The sequence below is a fragment of the Alosa alosa genome, chromosome 8, assembly GCF_017589495.1.
Source record: "Alosa alosa isolate M-15738 ecotype Scorff River chromosome 8, AALO_Geno_1.1, whole genome shotgun sequence".
Lineage (NCBI taxonomy): Eukaryota > Metazoa > Chordata > Actinopteri > Clupeiformes > Clupeidae > Alosa > Alosa alosa.
In genome coordinates this window covers 30,279,136-30,306,635 of record NC_063196.1, presented here as the reverse complement: position 1 = coordinate 30,306,635, position 27,500 = coordinate 30,279,136, and the positions used below count along the sequence as shown (strand labels likewise).

The 27,500-nt window shown below is 42.9% G+C and overlaps 2 protein-coding genes and 1 pseudogene across 4 annotated transcripts; 1 reads left to right on the top strand and 2 right to left on the bottom strand.

Annotated features, from left to right (window-relative positions):
• Window positions 1-6,127: 6,127 nt before the first annotated feature.
• Window positions 6,128-20,728, top strand: cmtr1 (cap methyltransferase 1). Of its 3 annotated transcripts, none has more exons than XM_048250746.1 (24): window positions 6,128-6,185; window positions 6,894-7,001; window positions 7,185-7,327; window positions 7,566-7,724; window positions 8,272-8,364; window positions 8,822-8,893; window positions 9,112-9,206; window positions 9,612-9,684; window positions 9,884-10,082; window positions 10,789-10,907; window positions 11,070-11,166; window positions 12,883-13,015; window positions 13,295-13,474; window positions 13,947-14,003; window positions 14,244-14,301; window positions 14,455-14,523; window positions 14,706-14,837; window positions 15,939-16,067; window positions 16,800-16,891; window positions 17,185-17,253; window positions 17,576-17,623; window positions 19,089-19,201; window positions 19,353-19,461; window positions 19,790-20,728. In XM_048250746.1, the coding sequence occupies exons 2-24, from the start codon at window positions 6,896-6,898 to the stop codon at window positions 19,923-19,925; spliced, it is 2,481 nt and encodes an 826-aa protein (XP_048106703.1). In that variant the 5' UTR covers window positions 6,128-6,185; window positions 6,894-6,895; the 3' UTR covers window positions 19,926-20,728. The 3 variants fall into 3 exon arrangements, with proteins under 3 accessions (XP_048106703.1, XP_048106702.1, XP_048106704.1); XM_048250745.1 differs by having other exon boundaries at window positions 6,128-6,558; XM_048250747.1 differs by having other exon boundaries at window positions 6,146-6,162.
• Window positions 20,729-21,085: 357 nt separating this feature from the next.
• On the bottom strand, window positions 21,086-23,160 carry ccdc167 (coiled-coil domain containing 167). Its single transcript, XM_048250744.1, has 4 exons — window positions 22,863-23,160; window positions 22,512-22,606; window positions 22,359-22,411; window positions 21,086-22,223 (listed from the first exon to the last, which is right to left on the bottom strand). Exons 1-4 carry the CDS (start codon window positions 22,911-22,913, stop codon window positions 22,120-22,122), a joined length of 303 nt encoding a protein of 100 aa, XP_048106701.1. The 5' UTR covers window positions 22,914-23,160; the 3' UTR covers window positions 21,086-22,119.
• Window positions 23,161-23,998: 838 nt separating this feature from the next.
• Window positions 23,999-27,500, bottom strand: part of LOC125298844 — a 10,358-nt pseudogene continuing 6,856 nt past the window's right edge.

The following is a 27,500-nucleotide window of genomic DNA, read 5'->3' as shown; positions in this document are numbered from 1 at the left end:
CCTATATGATTTCAGTGGAGCAATCTTTAAAAATGGTACCTGAGAACTGTGCTTTCTCTCCATCAAGCTGTTAAAAAGTGATGTTAATAAAGGAAACACACTGTATTGTTTCAAAAGGGCATAACTGAGAGAGGTGATAATAACATCTGTTCCAATAAAGAGCAGAGTAAAGCAAACAAACCTCAAACCCTTAAACCAAACCTAAACAAGTGTTTGCATTAAAAAAAACACCTGCAATTTACTGAAAGACTTACAGTACATCTTACAGTAAAACTACATATCTATTTAAGACTCCCTATTCAGTTATGCCTTTTTCTTTCGCAATGTGATGTCTTCAGTCCATCTGCTTTTGTTAGCTTGAAATAAAGATAAAGCCCTTTAGCTAGACTTCCTGAGAGACACACAGAGCTGACAGCGCCTGAAAGGTGGCTTGTTTGGGCCATCTTCCGAAACTGCAGGTCCAGACTCCGCATGAATCCTCAAAGGAGGTACCCTCATCTGAGGAAGTGTCGAACAACACTGGGTAAATACAACTTCAACAACATCCCGCTTGTGCTTGACCTACCCACTGCCATTATGAGTCTTTTTATGAACAAATTACCTTCTCAAACAGCATCTGTCTACCATTTACCAAGCGACCATTTGAACTGAAAGTGCAGGTGCACCAGAACACTGACACGAGTCAAAGCTGTCCTTAAATAAATGTCCTCATCAACACCGACTGCATCTCTCGGAGAGTGTCCTCCTGTGAGCTTTGTGTTTATCGCCCTAATCGGTAGGCAAGCTTCGGCACAGAGTGCCACACAAGACGTCAGGGGGTGCCATGGCACCTGGAAAATCCTGCCTGGCTCGACGCGGAGCCATGGATAGCCATTCTGGCTTATCAGCAGGAGAGCGAGCTTTTTAAACATGGGCATCAATGGCTCTATGTTTACATGGCTCAAGATCTGCCAGGGCTCGCCGGGGTGCCACGCCAAAAATGCCAGCTGTATCCTGGCATCACAGTCGCGAGTGCTGGCACCATACTGGGCCATGGACAGCCTCGTCAGGTCACCCTCAGAACCACAAGGCGGCTTTGCAGCGATGCCACATCCTCCCAGCCAAAGGTCTCAGGCCTCAATAAGCCTTCAGTGGAAAAACTCAGAGCTTTGGAGCTTTGTTTTGTCAGCTTCTGTTGTGGAACTGTATTGGAAATCTAGCATAAGCTTGCAAGCGCATTTTAGCCTACAACCAGAGAGGGTTGAAGCTGAGTGGTTAGTAATCAAGGACCTTTGCCACTTCAGGTAGCTGCTCCTCAAGGCACAGGTTATGGGAACATGACAGGGAGCGACTGATTGAGCTGGAGGAGAAGTGGCCATCCACGGAGCAAGGCCAACAGCATCAGCTTAAACATCTTGCTTTCGTACAACTTCCCCTGTGCCCAGCGGTAGATACAACATAAAGAGAAAACCTTAAAGTTTTACTCGGATGTGTGGATAAACTATGAAATGGAGGGGCACTTTTTTTTTGGGGGGCGTAGTGTTAAGGTCACTTTAAAGAAACCCAACTTGTCTAGCCAAACTCACGCTTCTGCTTCAGCATCTAGACGAGCTAAGCACAGCAAACTGAGAATAGACTCTGTCAACCCCCCCTGGTGATATGAGACAGAGAGAGGGAGCAAGAGGGGGGCTATTGACTATTCTTCTTCTCTGGCGAAGAACTTTAGCAGAGAGAGAGAGAGAGAGAGAGAGAGAGAGAGAGAGAGAGAGTCCAGTGCTTCCTCGTAGAGAGCTGTTGTTTGCAGGGGGCGGGCAGAATCTCGGGGGGCTGTCAGCGGAGCAGTCTGGAGCAGGGCTTGTGGTGAAGCGTGAGCTGGCGCGAGGCATAGCCGGACACTCCGATGCCCATCACCCCCAGGAACATGGCCAGTCGCGGTGAGTAGGGGCTCTCCCGGCTGTGCAGCACCACCTGAGTGGCCTGCGTCTGGGAAGGCAGAGAAGAAAGGAAAGATACAACTTATAGACCCTTTCATCAATAAAAACAACAACAATGCTTGAACGTTGTATTTGGGCCCCAATCTACTTCCTCTGCATTAAGATAACATATGGAATGTTAAAACGGAAGTCTTGTGGGGCCAACTATGATGCTGATAATGGAACTCTCTTGAAAGGGTCCATAATGAAGCCATGTGACATGCTGCTACATCATCTTTAAGACAGGATTTGTTTTTTTTTTTCACTCTTTACTTGTGTTTGTGTGTCACTTGATTGTTTGCCACTTAAGATATGATGAAAACACTTCTTTACAGGGAAATAAAAAAAAAACAAAAAAAACCATTGTTCTTAGACCTCAGGACACTTCTTGTGAATGATTATCCAAGAGTAATTTTTCCGTGTGGTATTAGGGGTGTGTTTGTGTTTCAAGCTATTCTGAGAGCCTGTGTTATTGTGTGGCTGTGTTATTGTCGTACGTGTGTGTGTGAGAGAGAGTGTTTGGGTGCGTCCAAAACAGGACTCTTAAGTGGAAATCCCTTCAAAGCAATCCCAGAATCTACCACCTCCCGGGTGTTTCTGCCAACAGCATTTCCCAGAGCGCTAGTTACCTCACTAAATCAGCTTATTTATCACCTGTAGAGCCCTTTGATGATTACTGTTGACACGCATCACCTAAAAACAATAAATGAGGTCATGTAGCTAAAACCGGCTGCTGCAAGTCCCAGAAAAAAACACTTGCTTGATTCCATGCCTCTCATGCCAACTGACCATTGATCCTATTAGAGGACAGTAACTTGACCCCAAAGATGTCCAAGCCATTGCGAGTTGCATTCAGAACCACACACACACACACAGATTATGTCCTCAGTAATCCTCATGGAATAACAGACAGTTCAAAGGATACTCAGACACACTGGAAATTGCTGTGTCATAGGGTGTCATTGTATTAACCTGCCATAAAGCCTCAAGGTGTAATGCTTAAATGCATTGAATACATACGTGTTGACATGGTCTAGACGTTTGAAAAATCATAAGGTGCCATGTGCACAATAGAAGAGTTTAAAAGTTTTTGTAATAATATAATATTATCCAACTATTGTGGGAAAGATTCTTGAATTTCCCCTGGGGATCAATAAAGTATCTATCTATATATCTATCTTAATCTCTGTTGATCACAGTCCAGTACAACTCACAGTCAGAATCATTATGAAATTTAATTTATAACATTTATCAATCAATAGTGGAGATGGACTTACCTGTAGGTATCTGATGTACCCAGGAGTCAGTAGTGGGATTCTGAAGAACATGTTGGAGAGCGCAGTCTCTCTCTGCTCTCTTACTGCTCACCCCGAAGTCTCAGACCTCAGCCCACCTGTTGGCTCTGTATGTCCTCTTTCTCTCCCTGTAGCTCCTCACACAGGCCCTTCACTGCTGCCTCTTGTGTGTGTGTGTGTGTGTGTGTGTGTGTGTGTGTGTGTGTGTGTGTGTGCGACACTCTCTGTCTCCTGTCATACACACAGCGATGGGCACCAACCCACACAGACCCCCATAGACGCCCACACACCCTCGCCACACCTGGCCTGGAGCACACTGCCTTCTTTGTCCAATCTGCCGATCACCTCTCCACCGTCTCCACCCCACAGGTGATATATAAAGCCTGGGAGGATTGCGCAACGGTCACATGTGAGGTCAAGTTTGTGTATCTCTGTGTACGTGTGTGTGTGTTAGAGGATTATTCTGACCGCTGGCTGGTGGACAGAGACAGGGATGTTGTGAGATTGTTTTTGTTCTGTCTGTACAGGTGGGCCACAGATACCCCTGCCCTCTGGAGCCCGGGGCAAAAGTCCAAGAGGCACAGTTACCAAGACCGTATGCTGAACAGTACCTACATCATTCATTTGAGCTAATTAATAGTCATTAAATCTATAAAGCTCTGTAGGCTAGAGACATTAGGAAAGAAACTAGTAAAGAAAGAAAGAAAGAAAGAAAGAAAGAAAGAAAGAAAGAAAGGAAACAAACAAACAAACAAACAAACAAACAATAAACAAATTGGCTGTGTTTGTTGCTAAAAATTGTTTTAGAACACTGAAACCCCATCTTCACTCATTTAAAAAAGAAAAAAGTCCATCCCACTTGAGTGATGAAAGAAGAAAGCAATATAGGAAGAAAGAAGTGTAAATGTAGAGATACATCAATATATCGTCCTATCTGTATTTGTCGATATTTGCCTAGTTGACTGGTATTGTCATATTTCCAAGTATGTGTCTTACCAATGGTAATAGATGACCTGCATCTGTTATGTTGCATCACTTCTGCACAAGCTATATTTTGTGTTGTGCATGAGCTGGCACATTCAGATAGAACACTATAAAGGGCGTAAAGACTTGAAAACTGTTCAGTATTTTTTGTTATAATGATTATCTTTGTTTTCCTGCCACTAAAGGCTATAACCACCAACAAAAACTGAGTAAACAAACAATTGGACAAATCAATATTCTTAACATTAGTATCTCAGCCCAGAGTTTCACAAGCGTTGCATCCCGAAAATATAGACCCTTTCAAGAGAGTTCCATTATCAGCATCATAGGTGGCCCCACAAGGCTTCCTTTTTAACATTCCATATGTTATCTTAATGCAGAGGAAGTAGATTGGGGCCCAAATAGAACGTTCAAGCATTGTTTTTGTATACCTTGTTGAAAGGGTCTATAGGTATTTTTTTCTATGTTATTATAGTCAAGCAAGTTGTATATCTTTATAACATGTGTAGGCCTATATACTTGATCATGTTTATTGTGTAAAAGAGTTAATTTATAACATGTGTAGCCCTATATACATGATAATGTTTATTGTGTAAAAGAGTTCATTTATAACATGTGTAGGCCTATATACATGATAATGTTTATTGTGTAAAGGAGTTCATTTTACATCTTAAAATGTAAACAGACTATATTTTCGGAAGTAGGTCTGCAGGGGATGTTATCTGTAGGCTCCTTTTCAAAGTATATTCTGAATGCAAAGTATTCCATTCAGAATATACTTTGCATGAAAGGTTTCGTGAAGGAGCACAGGTCAGGTGGATTTCTGAGGTGAATGAGATTATGCGTTAACTGCACAACACGGGTGGGGGGGGTGAGAGACTTGATGTTTTAAAAGGTATTTTTCTATTACCCACTAGTGACAATTGACCACTGGTACACAGCTACATAGCACAAACATTGTGTGCCTAATTTAAACCAAGATATTCCCTCAGTGTAAGAAAGAGGAAAAAAGACCCTATATCCTCAAGTGCTGTCGGCTACTTCTCAAGGATCTGCATCATTCAAGACCCTTTCCCAGCCATGTGACATGGCCATTGCATCAGTATGACACAAATGCCCATGAGAATCAGATCAGTGCCCTACGCCATCTCTGGTCACCCTAAAGCTGCTTAGTGAGACATTAACTGTGTCGTTACTGGTCGCAAATAGGATCTGCCCAGTTGGAAGACTGGTTTGGTGCTTAGATTCAAATAAATTACATGCCGTAAATCCATTTAAATAATTGGTTCAAGACCATGCACATTACAATATGCACAAGTGGTTTTGTGCCAAGCTGCCAAACTGCCAAACCCCTGCATATAATCAGGGGCATCCCATTAAAAGCAAACGTCTTCATTAGTAGGGACAATTATCAGCATGTCCAGTACACGGTCAGACAACATGTTTGTGTGCGTGGCCTTAAAACGCACACATGCACAAACATAAATGCAAGGCTAATATGCCTATGAAGCTTATACCAATTAAAAGAAAAGCTAAAGCACACACACTTTTGTTTTGCCATGGCCTATGTGTATGAAGTGTCCTAGTGTGTGTGTCCCAGCTGAGGCTAACAATTAAAATATTTTGGACTAACTATTTAGGTAAGATGTGGCCTTAAAAACTGAAAAAATTACAATAAGATATCCTCCTGATGAAGATGATGATGATGATGGTGACATTATTATTATTATTATTATTATTATTATTATTATGTCTTTACAAGGTACTTTCAACTTACATGTTAACATGTTTACACATGGGTAAATGTACCAGTGCCACATTATTTTAAACAGGCAATATAAGGTCTTACTATATATTACGTCACATCGAGTCGCCAAAAACGTAAGGACCCTAACTGCGACAGTTCTGAAATTCAACGCGGGTCAACACTGGTCAGCATCCCAAATTCAAAACAGTAGGGGCAAAATGGTTTTATGCGAATAGTTTTCATTGAAAGCAAAATTGCATTGAAGCATTTTCACCCTCCTACATCCCTGAGGACCAGAGACTCGTCAGTGAGCTTTTCTGTGACGAGAACGATTGCATGTTACAAGTAAACAAGTCGAGTTAGCAAGCAAGCTAGCTAGCTGTGGCCAGTTGTGCTGGGTTTGAAATCGAAACCTAACAGCGTTGCTTATTAGGTTTTGTTTCGTATTCATATCTCTTGTTGTAAACTCGTCATTGACATCGATCTTTGGCAAACTGTTCTTTGGCGCATTTCTTTCGGATAGGCGGTTGAAGAGGACAGGAATGTACTACAATTATCTGACACTATAAACTTCAGCCAAGTATGTTCATGTCCCTGTATTGTTCTTGAAACCTCCATTTGCAATATTGCAAACTCTAAAGCTGTACTATAAATGTTATGTTGCTCACTTGATTGAGACTCCAATCTGTAAATCATGCAAAGTGTAACGTTAGACCTCAAAGTTCCCCATCATTTCACCTGTTTAAAGGTTATGTTCTTAAGCACGGGAGGGGTGTCCTAAAATGTTTATCATGAATCATAAGTCTGGTTGGGTGAGTTCTGCCAGTCGAACAAACTCTGAACTGATTATTATATTGATGTATTATGTTGGGTCTATCTGAATAGTATGTTGATTGAAATAATCTGGCCTTTTAGCCATGTTAAAAAGAAAATTCGTGGCCGAGGAGCCTAAGAAAAAGAAGCAGCCAAGGCGGGATGAGGCTAGCTCTGATGAAGAGTCGGCTCAACACACCACTAGCCAAGGTAGGATGGTGGGACAGACCATGAATTAGACTAAATCAGCACAACATTTACCTGGGGAAACTCTTATTGTCTTCCACATGAGCATGTGTTCCTGTGGGCTTTGGGGTTTGATGTGTAATAATGGCATGTGAGGCTGCATCAACAGCTGAATGTGTGTCCACTGTTGTGTGAATCTGTGCATAGACTCCAGTCAGAGTGACTCTATGAGCGATGCTGAGGAGGCCAGGCCTAGTTTCTCCAGGCCCTCCCAGAGCCAGCAGGCAGACAGTCAGGAATCCTCCGCTGGCAAGTTCGCCATGTACAACAGCGTCTCACAGAAGCTCATGGTAAATCATTCTTCATACATATCATAAATGCTCGCACAGACCAAGTGTGATGACAAGCAATGCAGTGCATAACTGCATACTGTAGATCAATGTAATTGGTTCCCTTTTTGGTGCTATTAAAAACCGAGACAAGATTCAAGACAAGTATAAATGTGCTTGGTACAGAATGTGTGGAGTGGACCAGTAGAAAATGTATTTACAGTGACACTGACACTATAACCTCTGTTTCAATCCCTAGGCTAAAATGGGCTTTCGTGAGGGCGAAGGTCTGGGTAAGTTCGGCCAGGGTCGGAAGGACATTGTGGAGGCGTCTACCCAGCGGGGCAGGAGGGGTCTGGGCCTGATGCTGAAGGGCTTCCAGGGGGAGCTCAACGTGGACTGGAGGGACGAACCAGCGGTACAGGACGCTCTTCCATTCCATTGTCCCTTTCAATCACTTTCAGTCTTTTTCTCTCTTACAAAGTAATAATACACACCACAGTTTTACCTCCCGTTAAGTGTTAAAAGCATTTCATTGTATTTGTACACTGCACAATGACAAAGATGGATGTAATCATCGCTTCTTATGCACACACACACACACACCTACACACCACAGGCGTTCATGAACCCTCTTTCTCTACACTTTAGCACACACAACAGTCAGTCTTTCTCTCTGTTCACACACATCAGTCTCTCTCGCTCTCTCTGTTTCCTTCTTCTTTCCCGCTGTTTACAGTTTGGGGATGTACTTTTACAAACGTGTCCTGCTAATGCAATGTTATTGAGAGCATTTTGCTATTTTGTCTTACACACTTTTTCTATTGTTTTTCTATTGGCTCTCTAATCTTTTTGCATCTATCTATCTATCTATCTATCTATCTATCTGTTTTTCATTGCTGCATTGGTCTTCTTTCTCTCTGTGTCTTGTTCTCATATACTGCATTCGTGTGCCACTCTTTCAGCCCAGCGCAACAGAGTCGGTGGAATGGTTTCCAGAATGTTCCACAGAGATCCCAGACTCGGATGAGCTGAAGGATTGGATGCATATCGGGGAGGTAAACTGACAGCAAACCGCCACACTCACATACATTATGAGCCAGTGCCACATACAGTACATACAAACAAGCATTCAGATACAGCTGGAGGAATCAGCTTATCCACCTGTAAAAAAACAATGATGTATAGAATTGAAGATGAAGTGCAACACGTAAATGTAAATCAGTTTTCTAGGCCATATATACCTGCGTATACAAGGAATTTGGTCTCTGCATTTATCCCATCCGTGAATTAGTGAACACACAGTGAGGTGAAGCACACACTAACCCAGAGCAGTGAGCTGCCTTGCAGTGAGGGGTTAGGTGCCTTGCTCAAGGGCAATTTTAGCTGTGCCTACTGGTCGGGGATCAAACCGGCAACCCTTCGGTTACAAGCCCGAAGCCCTAACCAGTAGGCCACAACTGCCCCTACACTACTTATAATTGACAGATCACATGTGTTTGTGTGATTTCTCAGAGGAAGTTGAAGATTGAGGATGAGACAGAGTTCTGCTCTGAAAATCTTTTGCATCTTCTTCTCCGCTGTAAGGTGTGTACTGTGTGTATTATGTAATCCACGTGTGTGTGTGTGTGTGTGTGTTTGTAAATGTCCATGAGAAATGCTCTAGTTGTTTTTGTATGATAAGTAGTGGTTTTGATTGGTATGCTTCTGTTGGCAAGTATTGTGTGTGTGTTTATAAATGATTGCGTGCCTATACCGTGATGTTAATGGAAGTGGATAATGTCCTTGTATGTGTGTGTTTGTAGAATGTTTTTGACGATTTAGAGGGTGAAGAGATGAGGAGGGCACGAACCCGCTCCAATCCATATGAAACTATACGAGGGGCTTTCTTCCTTAACAGGTAATACAGAACACGACACACACACACACACACACACACACACACACACACACACACACACACACACACACACACACACACACACACACACACACACACTTTCTCCGCTATACTGTGGTGTTCACGACTGTTGATGTAGGACTATTCAAATATGTGTGACCAGGCTTGTGGTCTGCATATGTTAGTGAGCACACACACACACACACACACACACACACACACACATACACACACACTCCCCTCTCTCACTCTATACACAGTAGCATGTATGACCGTGAGCTTAGTTGTAGTAGCTTAGTTATAGTTTCATTCAAAGTTTGTGATGGCAAACCTTAACAATTAAGATTTCTTTTCAGCTAACATCTGAGTTGTTTGCCAATTGTTCTTCTGCTCGTGCTCTTTCAGAGCTGCAATGAAGATGGCAAACATGGACCATGTCTTTGATTACATGTTCACCAACCCAAAAGACTCACAAGGGGTAGGACAAGGCCTTCACGCTTCTATTCTTTGAACTTTTAGTGTGCTTACGTGTGTGTGTGTGTGTGTGTGTGTGTGTGTGTGTGTGTGTGTGTGTGTGTGTGTGTGAGTGTGTGTGAGTGAGTGACAGTGTGTGTGTGTGATGAGAAGACACATCTTCATAAACCCCTAACCGGTCATGTGTTTGGGCTCTCTCACAGAAACCCCTGACGCGGGATAAGGAGGGCGAGCTGCTGTATTTCGGCGACGTGTGTGCGGGCCCTGGCGGCTTCTCGGAGTACGTCCTCTGGAGGAGGAAGTGGCACGCCAAAGGCTTCGGCATGACCATCAAAGGACCCAACGACTTCAAGCTGGAGGACTTCTACGCCGCACCCAGCGAGCTCTTTGAGCCCTACTACGGTAAGGCCTGGAGCAGAGGCCTTAGAGGCCAGTGAGTGAGAGTGGGGTGGACATGACCTGGTGTTGATGGCTAATAGTGAGTTAATGCAGAGATATTTGTCAGACAGAGATAAAGGTGTCAGATGATAGATTACCATCTGCAGTCAAAAGCAGTGGATGCTCATGTCAGTGGTGGTCTTGGGAAAACTGTCATTAGTAGTATTTTAAATACAGTCAATAAACTCTCAGTTTGACAGTTTGCCAGTTTCTTCAAAATTGATGTTTACCTTTGTGGCACTATACAGCGTTTCCCACAGATTTGAATTCTATTTGTGGTGGTAGGTTTGCAGAATTAACTTAAATGCAAAAGTTTTTAACAAATTAGCGCAGCGGGGTTATGATGCTAACCAGGATTGTTTGCAGGATTGTTAATGTTGTCTTTAAACATGCATGTAGGTTCGTTGAGAGACAGAGAAACAAGGAGAGGCTTTACAAAGGTGCACATAGCTCTACAATGAAAGAATTCCATCCAATTGAAATAGTACAACATGGAAAATCATTGTGTGGTGGTCAATGTTATTGTGGTGGGCTGCCACAAATAAGTCAATGTATGGGATACACTGCTATACCATTTCTCATTGGTGATGTTATTTCTGCTTCATTGTATTTTTTTACATTCTATATATCTCATCACTTGGCTGCACTCACCAGTCGCTTTCTCTTTCAGGTGAGGGAGGCGTGGATGGTGATGGTGACATCACGCGGCCAGAGAACATCACAGCGTTCCGGAACTTTGTCCTGGAGAACACAGAACGCCGCGGCATGCACTTCCTCATGGCAGATGGAGTAAGATTCCTCAGTCATTCTTCTGTCCTTCTCTTTTGAGAGTAACACGGGGAGTGATGCAAGGCCAGCTGCTTGTGCTTGAGAGGTGCCCGTACCAGCGGCCGAGGCTGGGGCTGTGGGGGGGCTGTCTGATGTGTGTGGTGTGTGTTGCCCCCATCACAGGGCTTCTCTGTGGAGGGCCAGGAGAATATCCAGGAGATACTCAGCAAGCAGCTCCTGCTCTGTCAGTTCCTCACGGCACTGTCCGTGGTCAGGACAGGTGAGTGGGTGTGTGGGTCTCTGTGTGCCCGCACTTGGGACTCAGTGCGTGTGTGTGTGCGCGTGGGTGTGTGTGTGTGTGTGTGTGTGTGTGTGCGCGTGTGTGCGTGTGCGTGTGTGTGTGTGTGTGTTCAGTGTTTCAGATTTTTTTTTAACAGTTTTTGGGACTCAGTGCGTGTGTGTGTGCGCGTGGGTGTGTGTGTGTGTGTGTGTGGCGTGTGTGCGTGTGCGTGTGTGTGTGTGTGTGTTCAGTGTTTCAGATTTTTTTTTAACAGTGGCGGCAGCGTCACGTTAACAATGCATTAAACCACATGTCACTTGACTTGAACGCTTGAACATGGGCTACCGGTAGTTCACGTTGACAATGGAGAAACGCTTAGCGTAAGCTTATGACGATTATGACAGAAATTAAGTTTTGAACCAGTGTTGTAGAAACACAACCCACAACACTGCCTTTATTTGGTGCAAATCTCATTAACTTTATAGTCCACGATTCACATTAGGCTTACTAGGCCATCACCACGAGTGCATACAAAAAGTTTTTGGCCAAGTTTTGCCATTTAAATTCGTTCCTACCAGTCGTTGCTTTTTTACTGCGTCGATTCAAGATTGAGTGCGCATCTAATGTAACAGCGATGTCTTCGCGGAGACATCCACTCTCCAGTTTCATTTTTGCTGTTGTTACGAGCGAGCTATATGGTACTATACATGTACTTTCAATACGATCAGCTTCAGAAATGAATGGGTTTTCCTTAGCCTGTGCGACACCTTTCCACCAAGTTGTGCGAAAATTTTAGTTTTTTGCGATGTTGACAAACATGCGTAGCACATGGAAGCTCTTGATTGCACATGCCACTGAAGTCTATAAAAACAATATATTTATGGAATAAAACTAGACAGGTACCTCGGATTAGCATTGCTGTTTTTTGTTAGACTGCAATTTTCAGCAGCCAGCGGAGGGCATTTAGCCTACTATGCTTCCAGACAATATTTTGCGTCTCCCCTAATTCTGAAGCAGTGGCACCGCTAAATGAAGAGGAAACACTGAGAAGAAAGTTAATGCTTTAAATAGGCTACATCAATACAATATATAATATGTGAAGTGAAACTGGACGGGCCATCATAACCTCTGACTAGTTTTAGGCTACTTGTTGTTAAATTGCAATGTGAGCGGCAGCCAGCAGGGGAGGATACGTTGGCAGGATTATTTAAAAAGCAACTGCAACTACATTGTGCGTCTGCCCTGATTCTGATACTGTGGGGGTATTAATTAAACCGTGGCGGGCCGCCATGCTGAAATAAATGCAGAGGAAACACTGGTGTTTGTTGTGTGTGTGTGTGTGTGTGTGTGTGTGTTGTGTGCATGCATGTGTGTGTGCATGTGTGTGTGTTTGTGTGCAGCATGTGATGGCGTGATGTGCTTAATTTTAGAAAGCCATTGGCTGGTGATGTTCCCTGCCGCCATTTCTTTGAAGTGCACCTCAGGGTGATTTTGTGGCTAATTGCTCAGTTGGTGTCGCCTGTTTAACAGCCCTCCCTCTAAGAAGGAAAGCAGATGGGTTCCTGTGTAACGCGCTTGGATATTATCTGTGTGTGTGTGTGTGTGTGTTTGTGATTCTTTGTGTACTGTATGTGCATCCATTTCCATATCGTACAGAATGGAATCATTTTAATCAAGTTCTTTAATATATGATGGTCCTTCACTGTCCCCCTCCAGGTGGCCATTTTGTGTGTAAGACCTTCGACCTGTTCACGCCCTTCAGTGTGGGGCTGATCTACCTGCTGTACCTCTGCTTCGACAGGGTCTCCCTCTTCAAGCCCGTCACCAGCCGTCCTGCCAACTCCGAGAGGTGAGAGCCATGAGACCTCTACCTTCAGTGTCCCCTGCATGGATTAAGCCTAGTCTTAGACTAAAAGAAAAGTTCTAGGAGAGTTTCCATGGACACAGATTTTAGTCGAGGACGAGGCTTGAGGAATGTTTGGAGAACTAGCTGCTAGAGTTCAAGATCAGTAGGGAAATAAAGGAATAATCCTGCCACAACAGTGCAGTAACTTGGTTTTACCCATAGATAATTGTGTGTGTGTGTGTGTGTGTGTGTGTGTGTGTGTGTGTGTGTGTTGTACTGCAGGTATATTGTATGTCAAGGCCTGAAGCCGGGTTCGGACGCGGTGCGGGAATACCTGTTCACCGTAAACATCAAGCTGAACCAGCTGCGACACAAAGACTTGGACGTCAACGAGGTCGTTCCGCTGGACATCATCAGATCGGACACGGACTTCCTCCACCACATGATCCACTCCAACGAGAAGTGAGATACACACAGACATACCTACAAACACAACAACCGGTAACGGGCAGCCGTGGCCTAATGGTTAGCACTTCAGACTTGGAACCAGTAGGAAGCGGCTGAAGTGCCCTTGAGCAAGGCACCTAACCCCTCACTGCTCTCCGAGCGCCGCTGTTGTTACAGCTCACTGCGCCAGGATTAGTGTGTGCTTCACCTCACTGTGTGTTCACTGTGTGCTGGGTGTGTTTCACTAATTCACGGATTGGGATAAATGCAGAGACCAAATTTCCCTCATGGGTCAAAACATTATATATACTTATACCTAACAGTAAACACACCTATGCACATGCATTCAGTCAAGCAGTGTTTTTCCCATACATACTTAAGTTAAAAAAAAAATGCAAAAATATTTCCCTCGGGATAAATAATCTATCTGTCTATATATCTGGCTATCGTTCTAAATAATGTAACTTATATTTTTATGCTCTTCCAGCCATTGTGCAGTGCAGGTCAAAGCCCTGGCTAAAATCCACGCCTTCGTATTGGACAAGTGAGTTGCTTTGTTACACAAAGGTTCTTTCTGGGTTCTCTCTGTGTGTCTTTTGTATCATACAGTACGTATTTTTGTTCACTTGGAGTTTGATTGTTTGTGGGTACTTATTCATGCACCTTAAGAGGTGTGTGTGTGTGTGTGTTTCTGTTAAAGATTTCCTGTTTAATATCAGTGTAAACATGTTGAACTATGTTCCTGATGGATTGCTCTCTCTCTCTCGCTCTCTCTCTCTCTCAGTACTCTGTCAGAGCCTCGTCAGGCTGACATCCGTAAAGAGTGCTTCAAAGCATGGGGGGTTAGTAACACCATCGTATATTTCTTCCTGTAATCACCCACAGAGGTCTGTAGCTGCATTTATTAGTGTATAACTGTCTACCGATGTGTGTTGTTGTCTGTAATGACTGTTAGTATAGTTTAGTAAAATAAGTGATTCTTGTTTTGATTCCAGATCCCTGATAAAGCCAGGGTGGCTCCTGGACCATCAGATGCTAAAAGCAAATTCTATGAACTAATGAAGGTACGGAGTCCGGCTAGATGTGGGGGTGTAACATTTTGTGCAAACAATATGGTTGAATAGATCTACTTGTACTATGTCAATGTTAGGCAGAGTGGGCTGAGAATAGACACAGTATGTGCTGTATTTTAGAATGTGGTAAAATTGCCTTGAGTGTGTGAAATGTGAGTTTGCCATTGGTGTAGGGTTCAGACATAGACTGGCTGAGCCTGAAGCCAACGCCCCTGACCGCCACCACACTGGATAAGGTGCAGCATGTGCTCGACCACAGGTGCATCGTGGGGGGAGGAGAGCAGTTGTTTCTGCTATCGCTTGGGGTAAGAGCAACAGCTGTTTTCATTTTATTTATTTATTTATTTTTAAATGTGGCAGAATTGACCATGGCTGTCCAGAGCCCTCTAGGGTCAAGATTCGAGCCTAGTGGTCATGATACCTGAGACGAGGCATGTACTTACGTATTATCAATTCAGGCAAGCCAAGTCTGAAGCACGCCTATCTTAAAGGGAATCAACTATCTGGTATTGCCTCAAATTGTGCAGCTGGGGAGGCAATAGATAGTTTGGGTACACAGAGAGCAGTAGATTGTATTTTGCTTTGTTTGGGAACACCAAGCCCCCATACTAGTTGTTCATTACACAGACATTACACAGACATTACACAGACATTGTTTATGATCCTCACGGTGTCGCCCAGTGATATCACACATCTACCTCACAGCTCATTACACAAAACATAATGTTTTGGAGTTTTGATCGCTATGAGGTCATTAAACAAAACTCCAGAGAATAATGTAAGATAGCCCTTTATGTCTTTAGTCTTATATTATACATCATGTCTCCTTTTCTCTCTCTTCTCTCTCTTCTCTACTCTCCTTTTCTCTCTCTTCCCTCTCTCCATCTCTCTTTTTTCTTCTCCCTCTCTTCTCTCTCTCCACCTCTCTTCTCTCTCTCCACCTCTCTTCTCTACTCTCCCTTTCTCTCTTCTCTACTCTCCCTTTCCCTCTCTTCTCTCTCTCCACCTCTCTTCTCTACTCTCCCTTTCTCTCTCCTCTCTCTCCACCTCTCTTCTCTACTCTCCCTTTCTCTCTCCTCTCTCTCCATCTCTCTTCTCTACTCTCCCTTTCCCTCTCTTCTCTCTCCACCTCTCTTCTCTACTCTCCCTTTCTCTCTCCTCTCTCTCTATCTCTCTTCTCTACTCTCCCTTTCTCTCTCCTCTCTCTCCATCTCTCTTCTCTACTCTCCCTTTCTCTCTCCTCTCTCTCCACCTCTCTTTTCTACTCTTCCTTTCTTCTCCTCCCTCCACCCGTCCCTCCTGTCGTCTCTCTTTTCTCTTCTCCCTCTCTTCTCTCTCTCTCCATCTCTCTTCTCTGCTCCACCTTTCCTCTCCTCTCATCTCTCCACCCACTCCACACTGTGCAGAGGTCCCAGATCTACACCTGTGACGGGCGGATGCCCCTGCGCTGGAAGAAGCTGGAGACGGTCAACAAGCTGGAGCTGCCCAGGGACACGCTGCTGAGCGTGGAGATTGTCCAGGAGCTCAAGGGGGAGGTGAGACCCAGAGGAGAGAGGTAGAGAGGGTCAGGTCAATCGAGAAGGAGGAAGAGGAAGAGGAGGGTTATCAGGAGGAAGGCTGCTTGAACAAGGCAAAAATCAGTATCACAATTATTTTGGTCAATATAAAACTTTCAAAAAATGGAACTGAAAGGCGTGTGAAAGAGCTAGAATTCAAGACAAAACGATAACATAGATGTAGTTGCAAAACAGAATATGGCAAAATAATTGTATCTCAATTATATTTTCATAATCATTGGAAGTCATTGAAATTTGATTTCAATTAATTGCATAGCCCTAGTCAGGAGAAAGATTAACCCTTTGATGAGTGAAGTGTTTTTATATGTATTTTTATGTACTTATTTATCAAATCATTCCAGAATAACCTATAGATCTAGAGTGTACATAACTTCCATTCAAAAGTCACCTGAGTTCATTATTGCATATTGAAACGGAACCTAAACATTCTGATGACATTATTGCTCGTCAAAGGGTTGGTGATGAGACGAGAGGACAGAGATGGCTGTATGAAGCCCTGTGCATGCACACAGTAGTGATGGACAGATAGACAGGCATTCTGGGAAATTGACAGCAGGGGGATCAGAAGAAAGCGAGGTAGGAGAACTGGCATGGTTACAACCTAGTGTGTGTGTGTGTGTGTGTGTGTGTGTGTGTGTGTGTGTGTCTCTGTCTCTGTCTCTGTCTCTGTCTGTGTGCGTGTGCTCGTAGGGAAAGGCCCAACGGAGAATAAATGCGGTCCATGTTCTGGACGCGTTGGTGTTAAACGGGACGGACGTGAGAGTGCAACACTTCAACCAGCGGTGAATATGACCTCTGCACCCTCACCACATCTCACACGTGGCTGCCACTGCTGTCATTACATTTGAAGTGATCAGCTGTTGTGGCTGTGTTGTATATTATCTGCTACATGATGATGTATAGCACATCTGAGATCTTCAGCACAGTATATTAGTACAGCATCTAAGTATGTGTCACTAACTATATTGTCTGTATTTTCAGGTGTTGTTAGTTATATTTGTACATACAGAAGGATAACTCTGTGTGTGTCTGTCTGTCTGTCTGTCTGTCTGTCTGGATCACTGTGGGCTGTCAGGATCCAGATGGTTGAGAAGTTTGTGAAGGCGGTGTCTAAACCTAGCAGACCTGACATGAACCCAATCCGGTATGCCACTTCCACTCTTGGCTTGGCTTTCTTTCATTCATTTTTTTTCTTTCTCTCTTCTCTCTCTCTCTCTCTCTCTCTCTCTCTCTCTCTCTCTCTCTCTGTCTATCTCTCTAGCTCATACTCTCTCTCTGTCTATCTCTCTCTAGCTCTCTCTCCCTGGGGATCAATAAAGTATCTATCTATCTACCTATCTATCTATCTATCTATCTATATCTATCTATCTCTCTAGCCTCTAGCTCTCTCTCTATCCCTCTATCTCTCTCTCTGTCTCAGAATTTCTCACCATCTTTATTTTCTCACTCAATATCTCTCCTGTCAGGGTGAAGGAGGTGTACAGGCTGGAGGAGATGGACAAGATCTTTGTCAGGTAATTGCTTGATCTCTGATATTGAGTGGTGCACCAGCCGAACCGAGAATCAGAAAGGGCACCATCAGAGAGACTGAAAGTGTTGGTTGGAATGTAATTGATTTGCTGGAGGTGTGGCATCAGACACAACCAATCTGATGGCTCCACATTCCGTTAAAAGCCCTAGGATCAGAAAACATTCCACCATATACATTACAGGCAATTCTGCAATGTGTTTTCTCTGGAGTGATGTGATTGGATTGGAGTGAGGTCTGGTTAGAATCCTAAACATATGTCAGGTGAAAAGATGTAGCAGATGAATGGTACAGAAAAGGTTCTATGTAGAGTTGTGAATCTTCCCTGATCGATTCGTTTCGATTACGATTATCATGTCAGCGATTCGATTCGATATCTCGATGCATCACGATGCATCAAATGCACTTTTCTATTAAAGCCATATAGGATTAGCCTGGCGAGCCAGACCCACATTAAAATGTAGGGTCTGGGCACTCACCGTTCGCAGTGCTCAGTCCGAGGGGCGGGATAATCAGTTGTCTTTCAAATTCCCTCTGCACGCAATAGGATATTTGTTTTCAAGTAGCAGGGAATTCAAGCCAAACCGTTGCAACTCTGCCGTCAATCATTATGTTAAGCCCACCAAACGACTCTATACACGATTTCAATGTCCTGGTTAAGTTTCGATTTCTGGAGCTCACAAGCCAACGGAGAGTTGCTAGACTAGCCCACACACACACACACCCACACAGCCCACACACACACACACACACCGTTTACAGTCTTGATTATGTGGAGGCCGCTGGGCACGGGGCGCGTCTAGATTTCTAGGCTAATATAGGATATTTGACTTGACCGAATGCATTAAGATACTGTATATTTTAATATAATACATTTTTCAATATTACTTATCACAATATTACATCCAAAAATACAAGTAGTAAGGTATAAACAATCTTTTTTATTTAACAAAGTCTGAACACAGCAGACAATCTGACAGACAGATAATCGATTATGGTCGGCCACTGCATCGATACAGCATCGTCCATGTCCACATCCCGATGCATCGATTATTTGATTAATTTCAACACCTCTAGTACTGTGATTATACATTAAAGGAGCTTTGTGAAATCCTTTGGATCCCTTGAACGTAACCACACGGCACTCTTCCGTTGACCTACATTGTATTTAATACATCACCCACAGGTCGAACAACATGGTATTACAAGACAGACACTAGCTGATTTGCCTGATAACTTCAGTGGATATGTGGATGACACAGTGCATAGGCTGGTTGCTTCTTCACATTCTGTTGCAATTCATTTTTGGATATATATATTTTTTTTTTTTTTTTTTTTCAAAAACTCCATTGCATCTTTAATGGACCAGCATTTTTGAGCCCAAGTGTCTGAAACTCTCGGTGTGTATCTGTGTGTGAGTTTTAATCCTGCCTCCTCCTCCTCCTCCTTAGGTTGGAGATGAAGATTACAAAAGGCTCTGGAGGGATGCCCCGTCTGTCCTACACGGGTCGAGATGACCGCCACTTTCTGCCCAGCGGCCTCCACATAATCAAGACTGTAAACGGTGTGTGTGTGTGTGTGTGTGTTGAACAAGGAGCAAGGAATATTAACATGCATATGCATTGTGTGCATTTATAATATTGTATATACAATATAATATATGTTTTGTAATATCTTCCTTGCCTCCCATTTCCCCTTGTTTCTTTCTACTGTAGACCCCTGGACAATGGCCTACAGTAAAAGCTCAAAGAGGAAGTATTTCTACAACAAAACGACCCACCACTCGACCTTTGACCTGCCAGGCGACTCAGTCGCCCCTTTCCAGTACGGCCTCACCTTTAATCACCTCTCACCTGTCCAAATAGCCCGGTCTTTACCCTGCATTCTACTGGAGTCAGACCTCACAAACATGAACAGACAGGAGGGAGTAGCCAGATGTGTCATCTTACCAAGATAAACAAACCTGTTGTTACAGCTGCACACCGCATACAGAAATCTACCTCAGCTATAATTTGATCTGCAACTGAAACATTATTAGTTTCTCATCGGAACCTAAAACTGCCTTAGTTTACAGCATGTGCACAGAATGTCTTTTCACCACAGGGCTCTTTTGTTCTCCGTGTATAAGTGTTTGTCTCTGTGTCGCTTTCAGTGTCTGCCATAAGGAGAGAATCTTCTGGGCATGGGAGGAAGGGGTCAAAGTTCATGATTCCCAGACACGGGTCGACCCTGAGAAGCTCTCCAAAGAACATCTGCTGGAGTTCATCCATCAACATTACCAGCACTGAAAACACAGCAACAAAACACTTGTCTGATTTCCATCCAAACACACACACACACACACACACACCAGTAAACATATACATGCAGTGTGTAGAGTGCAGTGTGCAGAGATCTTTAAACATCATTTAAACTGAAAAAAGGAGTTACCCTTTTAGTGATGCATGCTGCCTTTGCTTGTAGCCCACCATGTTAGACAGAAACTTTGTATTCATTTGTATGTATGTGTGTGTGTGTGTTTGTGTCTCTCTGTGTGACTGTCTGTCTCTGTGTGTGTGTGTGTGTGTGTGTATGTTTGTTTGTTTGTGTGCTTGTCAGTCCAGCTTTGTCAGATGTGTTACCCTGGCCCTGTAGCCTGGTGCTTTAGTGTCAGTCAGCACACATCTGCCATTCACGAAGCTCGACTTCATTTCTTTGTGTGTGCAAGGGAGCATGGAGAGACTGTTCTAGGAAGAGCTTACGAAGACATTTTATTGTTGTTGACTCTGTTTCGTGTTATAGAGCTAGTTTGGACATGTACATGTGCTTGTCTACCTACTTAACATGCACGAGTCTGTTCTGTTAATGGCGCCCTCTTGGAATAGACAGTAGTCTGTCTGCGTGCAGTGAGGTGTCTGTCTTCATTATGTCTCTACGCTGTCTGTTTGCAGTGAGGTCTCTGCCCTGTCTGCATGCAGTGAGGTATATCTCTCTCTGCCCTGTCTGCATGCAGTGAGGTGTGTCTCTCTCTACTCAGTATGTGTGCAGTGAGGTGTGTCTCTCTCTACTCAGTATGTGTGCAGTGAGGTGTCTCTCTCTCCCTCTCTGCCTTGTCTGCGTACAGTGAGGTCTCTCTCTCTCTGTGCTGTCTGCGTGAAGTGGTCTCTCTCTCTCTCTCTCTCTCTGTGCTGTCTGCGTGAAGTGGTCTCTCTCTCTCTGTGCTGTCTGCGTGAAGTGGTCTCTCTCTCTCTCTCTCTCTCTCTGCTGTCTGTGCAGTGAGGTGTGTCTGAGGTGTCTTCTCCCCTGTGCTCCTATGGCCTTTAATCTCATTTTCACACAAGTTCATCTGGTGTTACTCTCCTTCAGCTGCATCACACCGGCCATTTTGTTTTTAATCCGGTTAATGGGAATTATAAAGGTAATAATTATAATAGAGGTAATTATTGAGGATAAAAGAAAAGGAGATTGATTTTGTTAAACTTTTCCCTGTTTTTATTTCCCTCATGAGAGTCTGTTTATGCTGAGTGGAGCGATTCCATTCCAGAACAGGATGTAGTTAAGGACTTGATGCCCAAGTCCAATGGAAAATAAACATGCAAAAAGTCTCCTTTTGTTGTGGTATATGTCTCGTAAAATTTGACCTATCCCATTTATGTATGTACCCATAGGAAACATTTGGATATTTCAGTAAATTATACAACAAGACTCATAATACATTCAGTACAACACAGTCAGTACAAAAATGGACACGCTCACATATCTAATCCTCGTCTGATCCCAAATGAAATTAAAAGCTGCGGAGGCGATGAAGGCAGATGATGTCTGTAGTGGCTGCATGCTTTCAAAAAGTAAAATGTGCAAAATATTTCTGTATTCTGGAGAACTGAATGTTATACAGTTCAGTCACTGTGTAAGCCCAAATTTAAGTATTAGAGGATTTTTGATATTTCTGGCAAACCATTTTCAGCCATATTTCTGGGAAAATAGAATCTATATTTTGGCACAAATGACTGGGTATGGGAATACCATACCATAGGCCACAAAAAGGTATGTGCTACTGTCAAGTTCTCTTCTGGTCTTTGGCAGAGGAATCAGAACTCATTGTCTGTTCAGACTAGTCTATGGTCAGTGGGAGTCAGAAATGTCAGAGTGGGTGAATGGACGAACGCTTCTGAGGAAAAAAACTAAAGAGAATGGAGTTTGTCCAAATGGATGGGAGGTCTTCTGAAGTCCTCTGAGTGGTCATATGAAATGGCATTCAGGAGATGGAGACAATTGCTCTGTAAGGCTGAGAGAAGTTGGCAATTATACAAGTAGTTGTTAAACAGATGTTTTTCCTCAGTAGATAAAAGTGTAGTAGAATGGTTGGATGTTTTCCCTCAGTAGAAGAAGGTGCATAAAATGTTTGGATGTTTTCCCTCAGAAGATGGAAGTGTAGAGAGCATCGTGTTTGGATGTTTCCCTTAGTAGATGAAGGTGCAGTAGAATGTTTGGATGTTTCTCTCAGTAGATGAAGGTGTAGTAGAACAGTGCGCTGATGGCCAGCAGAGCGACAGAGAGCATCATGTTCCTCCTGTTCTCTCCCCTCAGGATCTCCAGTTCGCGATCTGAGACAGACATGGGTGAAGGTGGGTTATGCGACTTGGGTGCAGTTTTGAACTATTAATGATTTATGAGCTTTTTGTTTGCTATTTTATTTAATCTTGCAAACTTGATAAGTAGCCTACTGGAACGGCTCTTACCATATTTCTGTATTCTTTCTGTCATAAGTGTCATCTCATCCTCCAAAAGTTTACTGTCCGGGGCAGAAAGACATTCAAGGCTTTAGAGTTGGCCCAAACGCATGGGACATTTCATTTTGACCTATGTGCTGCTCAGAACACCATCACATGTACCTGTCCTCATCGGAGAGCTCCTCTTTTCTGCGTCTGAACTCGGCTCTCTCAAGTAGGCCGTTGCATCGCGACTTGCGCTCTTCTACTCGATCGATCTACGATGCACAAAAGCAGAAATGATGCATAGCCTACTTCATTTCAGTGTCTGGTTAATTATAGGATACGTCAGTACATGTTGGCAGTGGAGATCAATAATTTACAACACTCTAATCAGATATTTACAATGAAAAGACTACGACTGACTGTCTGAGATCAGAACTACCGTTCAGTCAAGTCAGAATTCAAAACACTGCAGCATGCTCACTCTGTTCATTCATCGGTCATGACCTGATAAAAACAAACGTTACTAACCTCACTGGCCACACTTATTTTTTCTCGGCTTTTCTCCTTTGGCTTGGTCATCTTTCACTCTAACCTCCCTTGACCCATTAACAGTCAAATCGGAGGTAACGCGACTAAAAATATCACCTGAACAGATAAATACAACACAACGCACTACCAGGAACTGCAGTAAGCGAAGAGACTTCCTCAGTGAAGACGTGTCTCCCACCTGAGGGGTGTAAGAGAATTGAAGACAACAGCGCGTCCTGCTGGGAAGGAGTGGGGGTATATTCTTAATCTTGTTAGTCGCACTCTGTTGGCCTAATTTAACTTGCTGCAGTCATTACACAGTGAGTCTACATAACGATATTTGTGTTGATCAGCTGCTGCCAGAACACTGTCTTGAGGATAGCCTAGGGCAGGCTATACACGAGCTCCACTGCTGAATTTGTCAGCAAATACGCATGTTCGATGCAAGATTTTGGCGGCTGGCCAGGGTCCTGAAACGCTTTTACAGGCATCGTGTAGGACAGGAGTCAATGCAGGAGCCATAAGAAATACCCATGCCTCCATGCCATGACAGGGGGTGTGGTGCAAATGCATCGTCAGTGGAAGATAAAATACACCTAATGAAGAATGTGTTACAAAAAAATACAGAAAAAAATGGGTCTGTCCTCATCACAAACGAGGCACGGTACCACGACCATGCCACACGCTCTGCCCCTGCACTAGTATATTACTGTAACACACAGTTGAAGGAAGTCTCGTCAGAATATCATTAATTGTTTAGGGAACCTTAATAAGGAAACACCATTTACATACATTAATGATCACAAACTTTTGCCCAGTAGTCATACTTCAACACAGGTAGGCTACAACAGATCCAATCAGCAATCTGAAAATGATCAAAAATGTGTTCATATAGTACATTTTGTAACAAATTGCAGTTGTGTTTCCACCTGCTGGTGAGTCTGTGTGGGGATCACACACAGAAACTATTGCCAGGACTGTTTACTGAAACATGAAAACCCACACTTCAACTCTTCTTCCAAAACATGAAGGAGTTTCAGTCAACATGGTTGCATCTAGAAGCATTTCATCTCCAGTCTAATAGGAGTGAGATGTGAGTTCAGTGTAGCATCCCTGTACCCCCTGCAGCAGTAGGCTCATCCTCCTGGACCCTGACCATCTTCCCGCACTAGTTCTACCTCATCAGTCTCTCGTCCCTCAGCACTGTCTTCTGAGTCATGGCTAGCATCCAGACTGGACTTCCACAGAGTCCTCCTGTGTGACCTCAGGGTCACAGGTTAAGGTCAGGGTTACACATTACGGCCATCCACTGTCTTGCATAACGAATCACAGAAGTATTCTTGAGGTTCTCAGGCTCTAACTTGAGGACCATCTGACAGAAGTGAGATGTGCATGCCAGTCCTTTAGATGCTGTGTGCGTCCGCCAGTGCTTTAGGCTGTGCAGTGAGTTGGAGGAGAGACCATAAATGTCATTGAATAGCCTTTGTGTAAAATTGTATTTTCTAGATCAGTGCTGAAGGTTTGATTTTGCAGTGTAGTTTCATACCCAAGGTTTCTCCCATCGTCTTAACAGTCTCCTGCAACAACCATACCAGGTGGAGTGGCTGGGTGGAGACACCAATCTCCCCAGCTCTTATCACCACATGCCTGCAAGAATCCACACTCCAAAACTTCAGTATAACTCTACAGGAGAGTATTCCAGTGAGCAAGTGTTGATAAAAACCTGTTTGTTAACCTTGACATGAGGGAAACTCAAACATTGGGTCAGTTATTATAGTAATAGACTATGAACATAACCTTCAGCAGTTAGCATTTTCTCTAACAAGGTTTATCTCCTCCCTGCTGGGCAGCTATTGGACATAAATTGTCAATTTCCCCTCTATCCTAATTTTTGAAGATTGGGCATACAGGTAAAAAGTTATGTGCATTACCGCACGTCCAAAACGGCAAAACACATTTTTGGTCATTGCAGAGCTCCCTAGAAGTAAAATGACACCAGATTTCTTGTGTTTCCTCACAATGTTAAGAGGGTGTAGTCTACTTTCTTTTTCGAATGACTGTATTGTATATGAGCCAACTGTGCATTTCCAATAACCATGCATTATGAGGTATGACTCATGAAGTGAGATGTCATCTTTAGTATGATATGCTTTATTGATCACTAAAATCACAAGAGGATAGATAGTATTCGTCATTATGATTATTAAAAAAATTGCCGAAAATGACGCCCTGAATATACTCTCACGCAAAAGCAGCATCACTTCAGGATATTCTAAAGACACTGTTTTCAATCTGCATTATAAATGTGTTTTTACAAATCAACCAAACTGGATCAGAGTAGTGCTCAGACAGTGCAGTCGTAGAGTATGTTGTCCTTCCGGATGATCCAGAGATATCATCCGTATCGTAGAATAGAATTCACTCCGTATAGACAGAGCCATCACCTCACACCTCAATCGTAGACAAGGATCCTAGAATACTCTGCCAGTCAACTCACTAAGAAACAAACCCCTTAATTTCACCCCTTATAAATACCTTACTTTTGACCTTATCACGGTGAAGTTAATCAGGTACTTCGACCCAATTAGTTGCAACCAATTTGAAAACGTGGTTTGGTTTGCACCGTTGACTCCCAAGATGTCTACTGGTCATGGGATGTTTGACAATTTCCCTCCATACAGTGTAAAGATATTGCCATTTTTTATGCTGAGTTGTTGAGAGGTAACTCTCTGGGGAGACAGGTTGCTTAGCACCCTTTTATACAGTCCGCAACATGCTTTTTTCATCCTAATATAAGATTAATAACACTTGTCGATTTTAATTTTTGCAGTGTATAATCTGAGGTGGAAATGCATATGAAGTCTAACAGGGAATTAAAAGGAAACAGGAAATGTCACTTTTAATTTGTGACACTGATTAGGCTTGTGCCTTTGGTCTGGGAGGTGGTGGCTGGAGTTTGTTTCACACAAGTGCCCTGCTTTGTTTGTCTCTCCAACAACCTCAGCTCCCTCTTCCAAGTAACTCTTTAGCTCCCTCTAAAGGTTGCAGCTGAACTGCTCTATGGACACCCTTTTCGTATAATTTCATTGGACTGATTTTTTCCCTAAGACCTTTGAAGAATGTGACCAGGTTGGACTTGCAGTCCTTCTCTTGGCACTCCACAGCATCATCCAGAAGGTCGGAGCGCCCATGGAAAATGTTTTTCATGTCCTTAGGATGACGTGGCATTTTGGTGTCCATTAAAGTCACTAATCTATTGCTGACTGTACTTAGCCACTTACCATAGACTGTGTCAAACAGAGGTTGCATTACACTTTTTCGTTGTCCGTCAAAACGCCTACCTTGTGGATATATTTGAAAAACAAGCCATTTAATAAATGACAGATGGACTTCTGATTTTTCTGTAATTATTTAAAAAAAAAAACATCTGTCAATGAATATTCAGTTAACGCAACCTCTGGTGTTAAACCAATAACTGTCACACACAGAGTTAATTAATCAGTATGTCTGCTATGGGATAAGTGGATATACCATATTATATTGTTTGTAATAATGTTCTTTATAAGGACATTGAGCTCCTTTACAAATTGACCTGTTCTGGTCTTTTTGATTTTTAGATATAGATGAAACCTGATCGAGTTCTTCAATGAATCATTCAGCCACTGTATATTCTCAGAATATAGAGACTTTCTTTTCTTCTCTCCAGATAAATGGACATAGATAATTAATTTCAAGAATACAAAAACTATTTGTGGAATAAGGAGGACTGATTTTAACATTTTCAGGACCTGATACTCCGAGTGCTTTTGCCACTGCATGTATACAGGAAGACATCCAGGTGTAATTAGGTATAGAAATTGTGGAAATTACTTTTGGAGGCTCATAAGAGATGGATGTTCTAGAGCTGGTCTTTGCATAGTAACTCTTTAGCTCCCTCTAAAGGTTGCAGCTGAACTGCTCTATGGACACCCTTTTCGTATAATTTCATTGGACTGATTACACATCAAACTAAACACCCTTTTCCCTTTCGGAATAAATTGTTTTATGCTCTTGATATATAGCAAAGGGGAGTGGGGTTAACTGAAACTATATTTAACATATCAAACATCTCTTAAGAAATACAATGTTTCCACTTCTCTTAACATAACATGTAAATTAATGTAATTCAAGCAAGAAAACTAATGCGTCAACATTTTGTTTAGTATATGTTTGTCTTTAATGGCTCCAACATCACTTCCAAATGCACAAAGCTGCATATATACTGACAGAAGAATATTCATATCTACCATAAAGCCATCATTGCCTCAATTTTCTATGGGATAAACTATTCCCAAACAATCCTTATTTAAAAAAAAAGAAAAACACCAATATATTTTGTCCAAATTTTGCAAAAACAAATCACCGTTCCCTTAATGTTTCTTTGAGATTAACTGTGTACTGACTCTCCAAGCAACCAAATCACAAACAAATACATACATACACAGATAAAACATGTACTAAATGATACAGGACATAATGTGAAAGTTAGAAACATACAACCACAACATTATCTCAAATATGAAAAAATAAGAATGAGTAATGAAAATTACTAAGTTACAAAATTACAAAAAAGTGGGGTCTAAATGACAAAAGACCTTT